Source organism: Oncorhynchus tshawytscha, linkage group LG16 (genome assembly GCF_018296145.1).
Source record: "Oncorhynchus tshawytscha isolate Ot180627B linkage group LG16, Otsh_v2.0, whole genome shotgun sequence".
In the NCBI taxonomy this organism is placed as follows: domain Eukaryota; kingdom Metazoa; phylum Chordata; class Actinopteri; order Salmoniformes; family Salmonidae; genus Oncorhynchus; species Oncorhynchus tshawytscha.
Genome location: NC_056444.1, coordinates 23,955,670 through 23,971,733, shown reverse-complemented (window position 1 = coordinate 23,971,733; position 16,064 = coordinate 23,955,670). Strand labels below are relative to the sequence as shown.

General features: G+C 43.4%; 1 protein-coding gene across 3 annotated transcripts; it reads right to left on the bottom strand.

Annotated features, from left to right (window-relative positions):
• Window positions 1-2,258: 2,258 nt before the first annotated feature.
• Window positions 2,259-8,595, bottom strand: LOC112215541 (holocytochrome c-type synthase). Of its 3 annotated transcripts, XM_024374638.2 has the most exons (8): window positions 8,469-8,585; window positions 8,294-8,339; window positions 7,889-8,062; window positions 7,209-7,387; window positions 5,642-5,790; window positions 4,040-4,159; window positions 3,680-3,766; window positions 2,259-3,500 (listed from the first exon to the last, which is right to left on the bottom strand). In XM_024374638.2, the coding sequence occupies exons 3-8, from the start codon at window positions 8,025-8,027 to the stop codon at window positions 3,302-3,304; spliced, it is 873 nt and encodes a 290-aa protein (XP_024230406.1). In that variant the 5' UTR covers window positions 8,028-8,062; window positions 8,294-8,339; window positions 8,469-8,585; the 3' UTR covers window positions 2,259-3,301. The 3 variants fall into 3 exon arrangements, with proteins under 3 accessions (XP_024230406.1, XP_024230405.1, XP_024230407.1); XM_024374637.2 differs by lacking the exon at window positions 8,294-8,339 and having other exon boundaries at window positions 8,469-8,595; XM_024374639.2 differs by lacking the exon at window positions 8,294-8,339 and having other exon boundaries at window positions 7,209-7,384; window positions 8,469-8,595.
• Between the last annotated feature and the right edge of the window lie 7,469 nt (window positions 8,596-16,064).

Sequence of the window (16,064 nt, the reverse complement as noted above, 5' to 3'; positions counted from 1 at the left end):
TGACGAGTGAAAAAAAAAAACAATGCTAATATCTGTACCATGACATGAATGGGATTTGTGCCACAACGGCAAAAACACATTGCTGTCACACATTGGTTTCCTTACACTGTAAGCAGCCTATGTCATTTTGTCATTTGGGTGAACTAGTTATGAAACACAATGTGTATACATTTCCATCAATGTCACAGGATGGGATCAATACTGCTGTAAGACATTAGTAAGCAGTTCAAAAACTGTTTTTTAACATGGACCCCCTTTGTCTCCTCTATCCATGGCCCACGCTCTCGCATGCACATTCATAGACCCACACCAGGACGTGATCAGCAGCCACGAACGACGATACAGTGGTGACATGTGGACATTATAATGTAGTGCACGCACAAAACACACCAGAACAAGCATTCTTTGCCATGTAAATACAGACTGGAGGGACCAGATAGGATGAAGAAGAAAAAAAATCCTCCATTTACTAAAATGCCACGGGCTGTTTGTGCGTCTGTCTGCTACGTACAGCAGGAATTATGTGGCACCCTGCCAAGCAGCAGCCCTGGTGGAAATGTTAGAAAATGATGCACATTCCGTTTTGCAGACGTGTTCGTGGAGGAGCGTTTAGGGTCCACATGCTGTGGTGGGTTTGTGTGTGTGTGGGGGGCAGGTCATTCCAGAATATTGGGATTCAAGCAGTAGAACATCCCTGACAATTGTTAAGGCTAGGTCCCAGCAGGTAACAGAGAGTGTAACCAGCTGTCTCTCTCTTTGGCTGACCCGTAAAACACAGCAAACAGACAATTGATAACACCCCCCCATCTTTATCAGGTAGAGTAGTTGAAAAGAAAGCAGGAATCTCAGGAGTATAGAGCTAACCAGGGTGTGATCTTAGTTCCCTTTCCCACACCCACTCAGCACCAGCAGGAGCACTGGTACTCCTCCTCTTTATCCATTTGTCTGTCTATCTCGCCTTCTCTACATCTGTCCATCTCTGCTCACCCCTCTTCAAAAGGCAACGGAAAATTCCCCAGCTGAACAGACACAATACTGTATCAGGATATGAATCTATCATCAGACTGTGGAGTGGTTGGTTCTCTGTACAGATTCTCATTTACTCTCCTTTCCATAAAGTGTAGGCTACTTGTGGTGTGGGGGCTGTGCTTTGGCAAAGTGGGTGGGGTTATATCCTTCCTGTCCAGGGGTGTCCTCAGATGGGGCCACAGTGTCTCCTGACCCCTCCTGTCTCAGCCTCCAGTATTTATGCTGCAGTAGTTTATGTGTCGGGGGGCTAGGGTCAGTTTGCTATATCTGGAGTACTTCTCCTGTCCTATTCGGTGTCCTGTGTGAATTTAAGTGTGCTCTCTCTAATTCTCTTTCTTTCTCTCGGACGACCTGAGCCCTAGGACCATGCCTCAGGACTACCGGGCATGATGACTCCTTGCTGTCCCCAGTCCACCTGGCCGTGCTGCTGCTCCTCCAGTTTCAACTGTTCTGCCTTATTATTATTGGACCATGCTGGTCATTTATGAACATTTGAACATCTTGGCCATGTTCTGTTATAATCTCCACCCGGCACAGCCAGAAGAGGACTGGCCACCCCACATAGCCTGGTTCCTCTCTAGGTTTCTTCCTAGGTTTTGGCCTTTCTAGGGAGTTTTTCCTAGCCACCATGCTTCTACACCTGCATTGCTTGCTGTTTGGGGTTTTAGGCTGGGTTTCTGTACAGCACGTTGAGATATCAGCTGATGTACGAAGGGCTATATAAATACATTTGATTTGATACTAGGCAGGTAGCCTAGTGGTTAGAGTGTTGGGCCAGTAACTGAAATGTTGCTAGATCGAATCCCTGAGCTGACAAGGTAAAAATATGTTGTTTTGCCCCTGAACAAGGCAGTTAACCCACTGTTCTCCGGTAGGCTGTCATTGTAAATACAAGTTTGTGCTCAACTGCCTCGCCTAGTAAAAAAAAATGTAAATGTAAAAAAAGGTTTCAGGTGAGATTATTGAATTACTTTAGATGTCCTTTTTAAAAACCATGTGCCTTTCTTTCACGTTCATCACACTGTGACCCACACTTAAATTCACCGACATTTGGGCTGGCTCGTAATGAGCCCTGGCGTGCAAAGCAGGTCCTCGAGAAATGGGAGTGATATGGAAGGAGATATATCCTGGAGATATGGCGCCATCTGCAGTTCATATAGCCCAGCTACAGTTTTATCACGAAACCAGAAGATGGTGCTGAAAATACAACTGACAAGATAGAGACCAAATGGTTTCAGAGCCAATAGTACCAAGTTTAATGGTAGTTTGGATAAATCAGGAATAAAACAAGCAGCTGTACACATAGAAATTAACCTCACAGACAATAAATACAATCAAATCAGCATAGCTTCCCACAGTAGCCGACGGGGAAATTCGACATGGCTATACAACTAGACAGAACAGAGAGAAAGAAAACTAGCTACAATTCTGAATAGGCCTACGCGTACCTGATCACTACAAAACCAGGAAGGGTATCTTGAGACAAAAGCAAAATGGAGTACACTCAAAGGTTTGACCACAGAATAGTCTAAAAGCATCTATTTAAAAAGACTTAGCTGACTACGGTTTTACTTTCACTTTAATAGACAGTAAGCGACAAACGCAACTGAATAGTATGAGGTTTGAAAGCATGATCCAAAAAAAAAAAAAAAAAAAAAAACAACCCACTATGTTGACAAGCTCTACAGTATATTAAGCCCAGACAGATGTAATGATAGTGGTTTGGTCATCTTATTTTGTTTTAGAAATACTCAACGAAGTTTTTAATATTTGACCATCAAAACAAACAGGGCATATTATCTAAACTAAAAAGTCTGGAAATAGAAGGGGGGGGATCCTGCAGTTGGTCTGGTTTAAAGGTCAACATTCCTGCTGGGTTGCCCATCCATCTCCATCGCATTTAGCTATAGCAAATCATTCTCTGTGCAATTATACCAATATTAGAAAGGCTGAGAGGATAGAACCCGAGCACCATACCTCCAGCGAACCCTTAAAGCAAGCCACTCGCCCTCGATGGATAATGTGTGCACCAAGGCGTTTAAACTACACTAGAAGAATCTAGAACCGAAACACCTCAAAACACATCAAACAGTGAAATCAAATGTGAAATCAATAGGATTATGATGGAGAATCTGGTATATTACAGTCACGTGATGAAGCATTTACTGCAGTTTTGAATGGGTCTTCTTGGAGTTGTTGTTGTCGTTTTTATAACATCTCAGTATCGAAATGAAGAATGTAAAACCTTGTTTTACAGTGTTTTGCTTGCTGCTTACGAGGTCCAGCGCCACCAGGCCACCTTCATCCTGTCCCAGACTGCACCTATAGAGTCAAAAGCTGGGCGGACGTCCAGGATGGAGAACTCATAGGTGTCCTTGTTGATCTCTCCGTCGTAGTAGTCGATCACGTAGCGGACTTCCTTCCCACAGCGGTCCACGATCCAGTCATGACGGTCAAATGGCAATTCATATCTGTAGAAACACATTTACGTAAATACATTATACTGTGAAAGGAACTGTGTAAGCATATCAAGACACTTCCACTTTCAAATGAGCATATCATGTTAAGGCTTCAATTCAGAATATACTCTGTACAAATAACTTCTTGCACAAACATTTTAAAGTATTTTTTTTTTTTATTAAAAACTCACCCCATCCAGTGACGCATTCGAGCCCTTGGGGAGAACTCCTTAGCTTTGCCACCAAACCGTTTCAGGGATGGACCGCATGGACATTCCCTAACAAGTAACATGTCAGTGGGGAACAGGTCAATTTTTTACATTTCTTTCCCCCATTTAAAAAAAAAACATTTTGTAACAAAGTAAAAGAGGTGCTTCTGGATCTGGGGGCCAGACAGGTTATTGATGTGTCAGTCTGGAAGGCCTCTAAAATGATGTAATCCATGATTAGCTTAAGTATTAACTATGACCAACTATGAATAGCTAAATCCATGATTAACTAAAGCACTTGATATAGTGGCTCTGAAACGGTTTGGTATTTTTTCTACTCACCCGGCATGGAGGGCCTCCCACTTAAGAATCTCCTGCCATGCTTGCTCGTTGTTGGTGTTGTGGATCTTTATGATGTTGGACATGTCCTGCTGACCCAGTTCATCTTCCTTCCAGCGCCACCTGGTGATGAAGAGGTTAACATGGCTGGAGAGAAATGGAACCTTTCTGCCGTTTTAAAACTTTTTGGGTGACCCAACTAAATTCACATAGAAATAGGAGTTTTAGATCTGTCATTCTCATTGAAAGCAAGTCTAAGAAGCAGTATATCTGTCCTATGTGCACCATTTCTTTGTTTTACGCTCAGGTTTAGTTTTTGCACCTTATGCTTTCAGTTTTGTACACCAGCTTCAAAAAGCTGAAAATACAATCATTTAGGTTATGGAATGGATATTTCACAGCAGTTTAGATGGTAAAATGATTCTCTACACTATACAAACTGAAATTAGGCGAACTATTAGAATTTTAGCAAGCAGGAAGTGAAATGGCGGATTTCTGCATAGTGCATCTTTAAAGGACAGAAGTGCTGAGTGATTAACTTAAATTGCAGTTATTTTTCAGTTTTTAAACTCATAATTTATTTTCTGTGAGCTCAATGCGCACAAAGCAGTTTCTCTAGAGATAAATCAGACCAGTCTGAACTGTGCGATGTAGTAGGGAGTTGTAGTTTCCAACAGGCCAATATTAGACATAATTGTCACATTTTATGCATTAAACTAACTAAAAATATATATATATTTTACCTTCATTTAACTAGGCAAGTAAGTTAAGAACAAATTCTTATTTTCAATGACGGCCTAGGAACAGTGGGTTAACTGCCTGTTCAGGGGCAGAACGACAGATTTGTACCTTGTCAGCTCGGGGATTTGAACTAGTCCAATGACCATAATACACTGCGCATCTACTTGTCTGGTCTGTTTCTTTTACGCCTGCTATGGAAGAGAGAAGCATGTGCAATGGTGAGGTGATATAGAGAGCAGCTGTTGCTTCACGAGGTATCTCTACCTGAAAATACAAAATCTAAGTGATTTATAGTTGGTTTTTAGCAGTCAAAATAGTGATTTTGTCAGACAGCAGCTCTATAGAGATGAGATGATGACTTGGAATTGAATAACAGTGAAATGTAAGATACACAACAACTGAGATATTTATTAAAGTAAAGTAATGTGAATAAATGTTTAATAAGTTATAAGCAGTAATGGTCAGTCACTACCACCATGTGACTTTTAAAAATGGTTTTATTCTGTGTTACAGTATTCAACCCACAATGCATTTAATGTTAAAAAATAATCGAAACCTGTGATAATTTGTATTAGGTCGAACCATAACGACTGCAAAAAGCACTAAATGCTCAGCACTAAAGGACAGTGCAGTACAGTGTTATGTATAACGAGTATTTGCATGTCTACTAAATAAGACAAAATAAAAAGTCAGACCAAAACACCTCACAATTACAATGTGTTCGCAGAGAGTCAAGACACAGCACTTCAATAGCCCAGCCTATATTTTACAGCTTACTATTCCACCATTTTCAGGAAACAAGATCTGCTCAATTGTATCCTTTGTAAAACTACATTTTTGTAGCAAATGTTAGGGTATCCTTACCCCTTTCTGAGCATGGCGTTCCAGAACATCTGTTCCGAGGGGTAGACCCAGTTCTTGCCTGTTCCGGCCCGCGGGATCTTAGACTCCTCTCGGTTCACTGGTAGAAGGAAGGGCTGGTCTGGGGCAGGGACCTGGTTGGGTGGAGGCATCTGGACAGAACAGGATGATAATAACATTAGCCAACATGTTTAACCTTGGTCTGTATATCAACTTTTATAAAGTGACTTTTCCATTCACTACTCTAGTTGAGCACCTATCAACCAACCAAATCAGCTGAAATCATGGTGAGAAAAAAACATAAACATATGATCTACAGCAGCCATACTGCCCCAGAACGGGGTGACTGCAGGTCCCGACCAAAAAATGTAAATCAACTCAGTCGGGCTTTCAACTTACTGCTGGTGAGAGTTGTAATAGTAGCACGCAGAATGTGCAATTTCCAAACTTGGTAGTAAATGGCAGTTTTCCTCTTAGAGAGCTACACTTCAAAAGTATGTAGACAACACTTCAAATTAGTGGATTTGGCTATTTCAGACACACCCGGTGCTGACAGGTATATAAAATCCCTCACAGTCATGCAATCTCCATAAACAAACATTGGTAGAGAATGGCCTATACTGAAGAGCTCAGTGAGTTTCAACATGGCACTGTCATAGGATACCATTTTTCCAACAAGTCAGTCCGTCAAATTTCTGCCCTGGTCAACTAACTGTAAGTGCTGTTATTGTGAAGTGGAAACGTCTAGGAGCAACAACGGCTCAGCCACGAAGTGGTATGCCACACAAGCTCACAAAACGGGGCCGCCAAAGTGTTGAAGTGCATAGTGCATAAAAATGGTCTGTCCTCAGTGGCAACACTAACTACCGAGTTCCAAACTGCCCCTGGAAGCAACGTCAGCACAACAACTTCGTCGGGAGAGTCATGAAATGGGTTTCCATGGCCGAGCAGACACACACAAGCCTAAGATCACCACACGCAATGCCATTTGTTGGCTGGTGTGGTGTAAAGCTTGCCGCCATTGGACTCTGGAGCAGTGGAAACGCATTCTCTGGAGTTATGAATCACACTTCACCATCTGGCAGTCCAAAAGACAAATCTGGATTTAGTGAATGTCAGAAGAACGCTACCAGCCCAAAAGCACAGTGTTAACTGTAAAGTTTGGTGGAGGAGGAATAATGGTCTGTGGCTGTTTTCCATGGTTCGGTCTAGGCCCCTTAATTCCAGTGAAGGAAAATCTTAATGCTACAGCATATAATGACGATTCTGTGCGTCCAACTTTGTGGCAACAGTTTGGGGAAGGCTCTTTCCTGTTTGAGCACGACAATGCCCCCATGCACAAAGCGAGGTCCATACAGAAATGGTTTGTCGAGATCGGTCTGAAAGAACTTGACTCCCTGCACAGAGCCCTGACCTCAACCCCATCAAACACCTTTGGGATGAATTGGAAACCCGACTGCGATCCAGGCGTAATTGCCCAAATCAGTGCCCGACCTCATTAATGCACTTATGGCTGAATGGAAGCAAGTCCATAATGTGGAACATGTACACGCATTATCATCATACTGACCATGTTAGTGGGGTCAATGTCAGTCTGGCCTTGTCCGGCTGCTGCTGCCTTCATAGGACACGCCACAAACTCATAGGCCCGGTCCTGGTGCACCGGCCCTGCTGCAGCAGCAAGCTTCTCTTCTGTAGGGGCAGCAGTAGTAGCCTGGTGCATGGGGCACTCTGATGGAGGGGCAACTGCTGAGGGCATTTATGGCAAAACAAAAGTTAGAAGACAGATCCAGGGTAGGAACAGGAGTTGTTCCTTGTCAAGTTGGTCACACAGTCAGGAATAACTCCTTCCCCAAAGAGAAAAGCTCCACCTGATAGATACATCCTCTATCATCCTCAGAGAGGGAAATTGTTACCACAACCTGTCAGACACAACAAAGATCAACCAACACAATCAATCACTACACAGATTACAAATTGTACACTATATACTTTGGAGAAGCTTTATCTTTTGAAGGTTTTGGCATTCAGGTCCAAAAAGTCACCTCTGAGCACTTCTACATTGGGCAAATATATATATGGAAAGTTTCAATCAAATCAAAAGAGGTGCTATGAAACAGTGTATGATTTAAAATGGATTTACCCTACTAACAATAGTACATGGTAAGCAAAGCTCAGGAAAAACTCAAGAAAAAGCGATATAGACCGGCAAGCTATCGGTCCTGGTGATGAAACAGAGATGGAGCCTACCTTTGACTGGTTCCTGTGCCTGGTGCATAGGACAGCCCTGTGGTGGGGCCACGCCGCCAACAAACGCAGGAGGGGGAGAGGCCATCATAGATTCGGCCTTGACTGTGGGTGGAGCAGGACTGGACATAGTGGCACCCATTTCTGAACTGACCTGTCCTTGTCCAGAATGATGGGCTAGAGGACAAAAGTGGTCAGACGTTTAGTTACCTAGCTGAATCAGTCTAGTCAGCCAAAATACTACTTAGCTTCTTGATAGTACAGTAGTTTACTAGCAGCTATTTTTCTGTCTCATAAATGATAGCTAGTCTGGAGAAAGGATCTAACTAGCTACGCCAGCAAATGCAGTTATGTCGCTAGCTAGAAAAAGCCGAACTTGTTACAAAATAGTGTAATTCAGTTACATACCTATAAGCTAGCATTAGCTGCTAGCTAGCACTTCTTCAATTATGTGCTAAGAAATAGATGTAACGTTACTGAAAACAAAGCGTATCACACCATCGGATATGTCCCCACTGTATAGTTTACCAATCTGATCAACATAAAGACTCATAAGAACAATTTCCAACATCAAATTACCTACCTGGGTCCTTGAAATCACTGGCGCTGTATCACCAATGTCAACGTACGGATACGTTTCCCACAATGCAATGTACTTGGCACATTGGTTGTTCAATCGGTTGCTGTGTTGCTCCGAAGTTGTGAAACAGGACGTCTTCATCTTCGATGAGGTTTAACGGCAGTTGGCATTCAATAAATGTTACATTACTGCCACCTACTAGACTGGAGTACAACTCCCTTATACGTTTTAAACGTTGCTTGAATTATTATTATTTTTTTAAATACCCTACATCGAACACTACATTCACAAAAAAAAAAAAAAAAAAAAAGATTAACACCACCCTACTCTACTATTTAAATCTATTTAGTCCTACCTCAGGCCAACAACCTGAAAGTATGGGACACCACCACTTAACACACCCTGTACCTCTTCTGATGTCAAGTCTTGAACACCCAAATACCTCTCTGCACCTGCCACCACAAATTCAATTTTCCGCGACTTACGTTACATCCTTGCAGTAGAGTTGATAACCATTGCTAAAAATGCAAATAAATATATATATCTGTTGTTGGCCTATCCCTCTGTACTGGTACAGATCTACTACTCACGCCACTCCTCTCAGGATACCTCCCCCTTGACCCATCTTCCTCTAATTTCTTCACTGCATCAGCATATTCTGCACTACTCTGACCCTGGAAACCTCAACCTGCCTCTCTCGCAAAGGACATTTCTGATTCCCTGCCCCAATGCTACACATTCCTTTGTCTCATGCCCTTCTGCACACTTCTCACATCAAGGAACCTCCCTCCTACACACTGCTGCTACATGCCTATAAGCTTGACACCTGTAACAACGTAATGTATTCGGCACAAAAGCTCATACATGATAACTTACAGTTGAAGTCATTAAAACTCGTTTTTTTAACTACTTCACAAATTTCTTGTTAACAAACTATAGTTTTGGCAAGTCAGTTAGGACATCTACTTTGTGCATGACACAAGTGATTTTTCCAACAATTGTTTACAGACAGATTATTTCACTAATCACAATTCCAGTGGGTCAGATGTTTACATACACTAAGTTGACTGTGCCTTTCAACTCTTGGAAAATTCCAGAAAATGATGTCATGGCATTAGAAGCTTCTGATAGGCTGATTGACATCATTTGAGTCAATTGGAGGTGTACCTGTGGATGTATTTCAAGGCCTTTCTTTAAACTCAGTGCCTCTTTGCTTGACATCATGGGAAATCAAAAGAAATCAGCCAAGACCTCAGAAAAACAATTGTAGACCACAAGTCTGGTTCATCCTTGGGAGCAATTTGTAAACGCCTGAAGGTATCATGTTCTTCTGTACAAACAATAGTATGCAAGTATTAACACCATGGACCCCCGCAGCCTTCATACCGCTCAGGAAGGTACTTTAGTGCGAAAAATGCAGATCAATCCCAGAACAACAGCAGAGGACCTTGTGAAGATGCTGGAGGAAACAGGTACAAAGTATATATATCCACAGTAAAACGAGTCATATATGGACATAACCTGAAAGGCTGCTCAGCAAGGAAGAAGCCACTGCTCCAAAACCGCCATAAAAAAGACAGACTACGGTTTGCAACTGCACATGGGGACAAAGATCATACTTTTTGGAGAAATGTCCTCTGGTCTGATGGAACAATAATAGAACTGTTTGGCCATAATGACCGTCGTTCTGTTTGGAGGGAAAAGGGGGAGGCTTGCAAGCCGAAGAACACCATCCCAACCGTGAAGCATGGGGGTGGCAGCATCATGTTGTGGGGGTGCTTTGCTGCAGGAGGGACTGGTGCACTTCCCAAAATAGATGGCATCTTGAGGGAGGAAAATTATGTGGATATATTGAAGCAACAACAACTCAAGTCATCAGTCAGGAAGTTAAAGCTTGGTTGCAAATGGGTCTTCCAAATGGACAATGACCCCAAGCATACTTCCAAAGTTGTGGCAAAGTCAAGGTATTGGAGTGGCCATCACAAAGCCCTGACCTTAATCCCATAGAAAAGTTGTGGGCAGAACTGAAAAAGAATGTGTGAGCGAGGAGGCCTACACACCTGACTCAGTTACACCAGCTCTGTCAGGAGGAACGAGCCAAAACTCACCCAATTTATTGTGGGAAGGTTGTGGAAGGCTATCCGAAACTATTGACCCAAGTTAAACAAATAAAGGCAGTGCTACCAAGTACTAATTGAGTGTATGTAAACTTCTGACCCACTGGGAATGTGATGAAATAAATAAAAGCTGAAATAAATTGTTCTCTCTACTATTAGATTGACATTTCACATTCTTAAAATAAAGTGGTGATCCTAACTGAACTAAAACAGGGAATTTTTACTAGGATTAAACATCATGTGAAAAACTGAGTTTAAATATATTTGGCTAAGGTGTATGTAAACTTCCGACTTCAACTATATATATCCTAACCTACTTTGTCGGGCAAAGACTCAACATCAAAACTCAAAAGAACAGACAATGACTATGTTTCACCACTCACAGCACCCTGTCTGCGTTGCACCAAATGACGAGCATCACAAACACTGGGAATCTTACCCTTCAGTTGGTCAACTTACACATTTACTGCTACCCCAGTAATCACACCTTTCAATGGCACCCTTTTCTTGAGAGCAACATTTTTGAAATGTCTTGCCCCCATTCGTTTAACGCGGGGCACCTTCTCCCTCTGACCAGCAGAAACAAAATCAATTATGACAAGACCACTTCTGGTTACTCTCACTGATTCCACAGCACCCAACTCTGTTTTCACCCAACCTGAAACCACAAAGCGATGAGCCAAAAGGCAAGGGTACACTTTTCCAAAAACTTCGCTCCTACTGTCACAGACTCATCTTCATCCTGACCCTGGGTGCAAGCCTCGGCCTCAGAGAACTTCACCACAACTACCACCTCTGATACTTCGACCTCATTCCCTTCCATTTCTCCTCCTGTCTTCAGCTCACTCTGCTTACACTTTCTACCATTCTTCTTTAACAAACCATCTCCCCTGTTCCCGCAATTTTTAACTGACTCAAGCTCACTCTCTTCCTCCCTCTCTCTCTGAGATCTCCTCTGCCTCTTCCTTCATATTCCAAGTATATGTCTCCTTATGATAATCCTGCACTTCTCCTTACAAACATCTTGTTCTTGCCTTCTCAAGGGACACCACTTATCCGGCTGTCACAATCTCTGTACAATCAGCATGAACCCCTCAGGATGTCCAGCCACAAAGTCATAGCCCGTATTCGTGAGCGTCAAAACCGTGGTGTATCATGGGTAAATTGTGACTGACTGACTAATTGATAAATAATATTGAGTAGTTATTTAGGGTGCAAGGGGATTTGTTTGCGAAACAGTAGTCCTACCAAAGATGGTTTAGTGTGTGGTCCCCTTCCTACTGTAAATTATAATTAAAGCCAGAGGAGGTGTGGTATATGGCTAAAATACAACAGCTAAGGGCTATTCTTATGCAGAAAGCAACGAGGAATGCCTGGATACAGCCCTTACTGGTGGTATATTGGCCATATACCACAGCTCTTCAGGCATTAATTATTAATAAGGGTCCTTATTGCTATTATAGACTGGTTACCAACATAATAAGAACAGTAAACATGTCATTTTACTCATACCCTGTGGTATTGACTGATATACCACTGCTTTCAGCCAATCAGCATCCAGTACCCAAACTACCTGGTTTGTAATCAAATCAATTGTTCTCTTTCATTTTTTAAATGGATTGCCAATGACCTATGGGAACTCCTTCCTCTTCACACTATGTGATTGAGCTTTTTTCCATCTACGTAACATTGCAAAAATCAGAAACTTTCTGTCCAAAAATGATGCATAAAAATTAATCCATGCTTTTGTTACTTCTAGGTTAGACTACTCTACTCTACTTTCCGGCTACCCGGATAAAGCACTAAATAAACTTCAGTTAGTGCTAAATACGGCTGCTAGAATCCTGACTAGAACCAAAAAAATTGATCATATTACTCCAGTGCTATCCTCCCCTACACTGGCTTCCTGTCAAGGCAAGGGCTGATTTCAAGGTTTACTGCTAACCTACAAAGCATTACATGGGCTTGCTCCTACCTATCTCTCTGATTTGGTCCGGCCGTACATACCTACACGTACGCTACGGTCACAAGACGCAGGCCTCCTAATTGTCCCTAGAATTTCTAAGCAAACAGCTGGAGGCAGGGCTTTCTCCTATAGAGCTCCATTTTTATGGAATGGTCTGCCTACCCATGTGAGAGACGCAAACTCGGTCTCAACCTTTAAGTCTTTTCTGAAGACTCATCTCTTCAGTGGGTCATATGATTGAGTGTAGTCTGGCCCAGGAGTGTGAAGGTGAACGAAAAGGCTCTGGAGCAACGAACCGCCCTTGCTGTCTATGCCTGGCCGGTTCCCCTCTTTCCACTGGGATTCTCTGCCTCTAACCCTATTACAGGGGCTGAGTCACTGGCTTACTGGTGCTCTTTCATGCTGTCCCTAGGAGGGGTGCGTCACTTGAGTGGGTTGAGTCACTGATGTGATCTTCCTGTCTGGGCTGGCGCACCCCTTGGGTTGTGCCGTGGCGGAGATCTTTGTGTGCTATACTTGGCCTTGTCTCAGGATGGTAAGTTGGTGGTTGAAGCTATCCCTCTAGTGGTGTGGGGGCTGTGCTTTGGCAGAGTCGGTGTGGTTATGTCCTGCCTATTTGGCCCTGTCCGGGGGTATCATCGGATGGGGCCACAGTGTCTCCTGACCCCTCCTGTCTCAGCATCCAGTATTTATGCTGCAGTAGTTTATGTGTCGGGGGGCTAGGGTCAGTTTGTTATTTCTGGAGTACTTCTCCTGTCTTATCCAGTATGCTCTTTCTAATTCTCTCTTTCTTTCTCTCTCTCGGAGGACCTGAGCCCTAGGACCATGCCTCAGGACTCCCTGGCATGATGACTCCTTGCTGTCCCCAGTCCACCTGGCCGTGCTGCTGCTCCAGTTTCAACTGTTCTGCCCGCGGCTATGGAATCCTGAACTGTTCACCGGACGTGCTACCTGTCCCAGACCTGCTGTTTCAACTCTCTAGAGACAGCAGGAGCAGTAGAGATACTCTGAATGGTCAGCTATGAAAAGCCAACTGACATTTACTCCTGATGTGCTGACTTGCTGCACCCTCGACAACTACTGTGATTATTATTATTTGACCATGCTGGTCATTTATGAACATTTGAACATCGTGGCCATGTTCTGTTATAATCTCCACCAGGAACAGCCAGAAGAGGACTGGCCACCCCTCATAGCCTGGTTCCTCTCTAGGTTTCTTCCTAGGTTTGGGCCTTTCTAGGGAGTTTTTCCTAGCCAACGTGCTTCATCACCTGCATTGCTTGCTGTTTGGGGGTTTAGGCTGGGTTTCTGTACAGCACTTTGAGATATCAGCTGATGTACGAAGGGCTACATAAATCAATTTGATTTAGATTTGATTTACACGAGACACAACAAAACAAACAAGGCATTTTGTAAAAATTAATTATTTGAACACTTAAAATAATTGAACTAGGCAAGTCAGTTAAGAACAAATTTCTATGCATACCAGAACGCAAAAGGCCTCCTGCGGGGACGGGGGCAGGGGCAAGGATTAAAAATACAAAATAAAATTAAAATAAAAATATAGGACAAAACACAGATCATGACAAGTGAGACACCATAACACTACATTAAGAGAGACCTAAGATAACAACATAGCATGGCAGCAACACATGAAAACACAACATGGTAGCAACACAACAAAATCTCAACTTGTACGTTTTGAGGGCGAAGCCTCCGGATTCTCATCAGATGAGTCTCTCACAGAGATCAATGATTATTCAGAAAGCTCCAGGTCTAATGACTGGTCTCACATCCCTTGTGATCCACTGCTCAATAAACACCATCGCCTGGGCACAAATCTCAACGCGGTGAGATGCATAAGGAGCTTAAGTCACTGGACAGTCATATGTCAACCATGGAGTCTGCTCTCGAGTACATCCTGGCCAGCTTTCCCCCGCTGGTAACAAACCCAACCCTACCTCTGAACGAAGTGTGGTTGTTGAATCTTATGACACAGGCTATGATCACTCTGATGATGATGCTATGTACCACAGCTTTAGCATTATCCAGTCTCAGCCTACTGATCTGGCAGTGATGGTCGACCAGAAAATATCCACATCTGAAATCTTCGAGAGGGTAAGCAGGAACCTCATCGTGGAACATGCACCTACTGCCATGGCGGCCACATCCACATTTGATTAATTCAGTTCTTCAAAGACCGACATCCATTCCGTTGTTCAAAGACTTGTGTGCGTGAGCTCCAATGCACTTGCCAAACGACAGAACCCATGCCATGCCAAGCATGGTGCAGATGAGAATGGTTTTGGCCATTTCCCCCATATGGACAAATCATTTTCTTCACTTGTTATGCCTATTTCTCTCTGTCACAGTTCGGACCAAGAGCTACCTAACAAACTATGCAGGGCATCTGATCGCTTCCTACGCAGGACACATGACAGCACTGCTACAGCTGCAAGGCTTAGCAATTCAGCAGCAACACTGGCCTTCTATCAGAAGGAGCTTCAGGAATTTATCTCAGCAAACTATGATGCTGAGACCATGAAATAACTGTCTACAGTTACAGACCTGCTCATCCAGTGCCTTCAGGGCAATGCTCAGATGGCTGGAAAATATTTGCACGACGCCACCTATGGTTAAAGCAGTCCAAACTCCCTGACAAAGAGAGGTTTCCACTCCTAGGTGTGCTCATATCACCTGGCCAGACATTTGGCCCAGTAGCGGCCCACCTCCTCTAAGTGTCTAAGGAGGACAGATTAGCACAAATGGAGCTTCAGCGCCTCATTCCAAAGCCTAGAATGCAAACCATTACTCCTGTCCTAGGGCCCCAACTGGGATTCCAAGAAACCAGGCTGAGAATCACACTGCACCTGCTCAGGAGTGTAGGAACAGACACTCTCAGTCCTACCGAAGAGGTTGAGCGCAGCATCGCACAAGAGGCAGAGGTGCACCATATGCAGACCGCATCCCCTCTGCACCACAGCAGGCAGAGGCTCGGTCCTGATGGAACCGACTCTCTAGCGCAACACCGTTTCCTCAAGTACCACCTTTCCAGCTAGAAAAGGTCAATGGCCAAAAAATGGGTATTAAGCACTCTAACACTAACTACTACAATTTTTATCAGCAACCACCACACTGTAGGGGTGTCAGTAGGTGTCAGTATAACCCTATATTCCACAGAGCAATAGCAAATATGGTTTAGTATGAAGATAATCCCCAATCACGATTGAATGCGATGTCATGGTGACGTTGGCTAGCTAAACTCCTGGGCAGAAACATGTCATCATCGGGTCTATTTGTCTCTCGCGCCGTACTGCTCATGTGCATGCCATCAAATCAAAGGCACATATACAGTTGATTTTGACTAAAATTAAAACGTGTAAATTTGTGAACTTTCACGAAGTTGGAGTAGTAACATGTTCAGCTACTTAAAAAATAATAATACATTATTTCACCTTTATTTAACCAGGTAGGCAAGTTGAGAACAAGTTCTCATTTACAACTGCGACCTGGCCA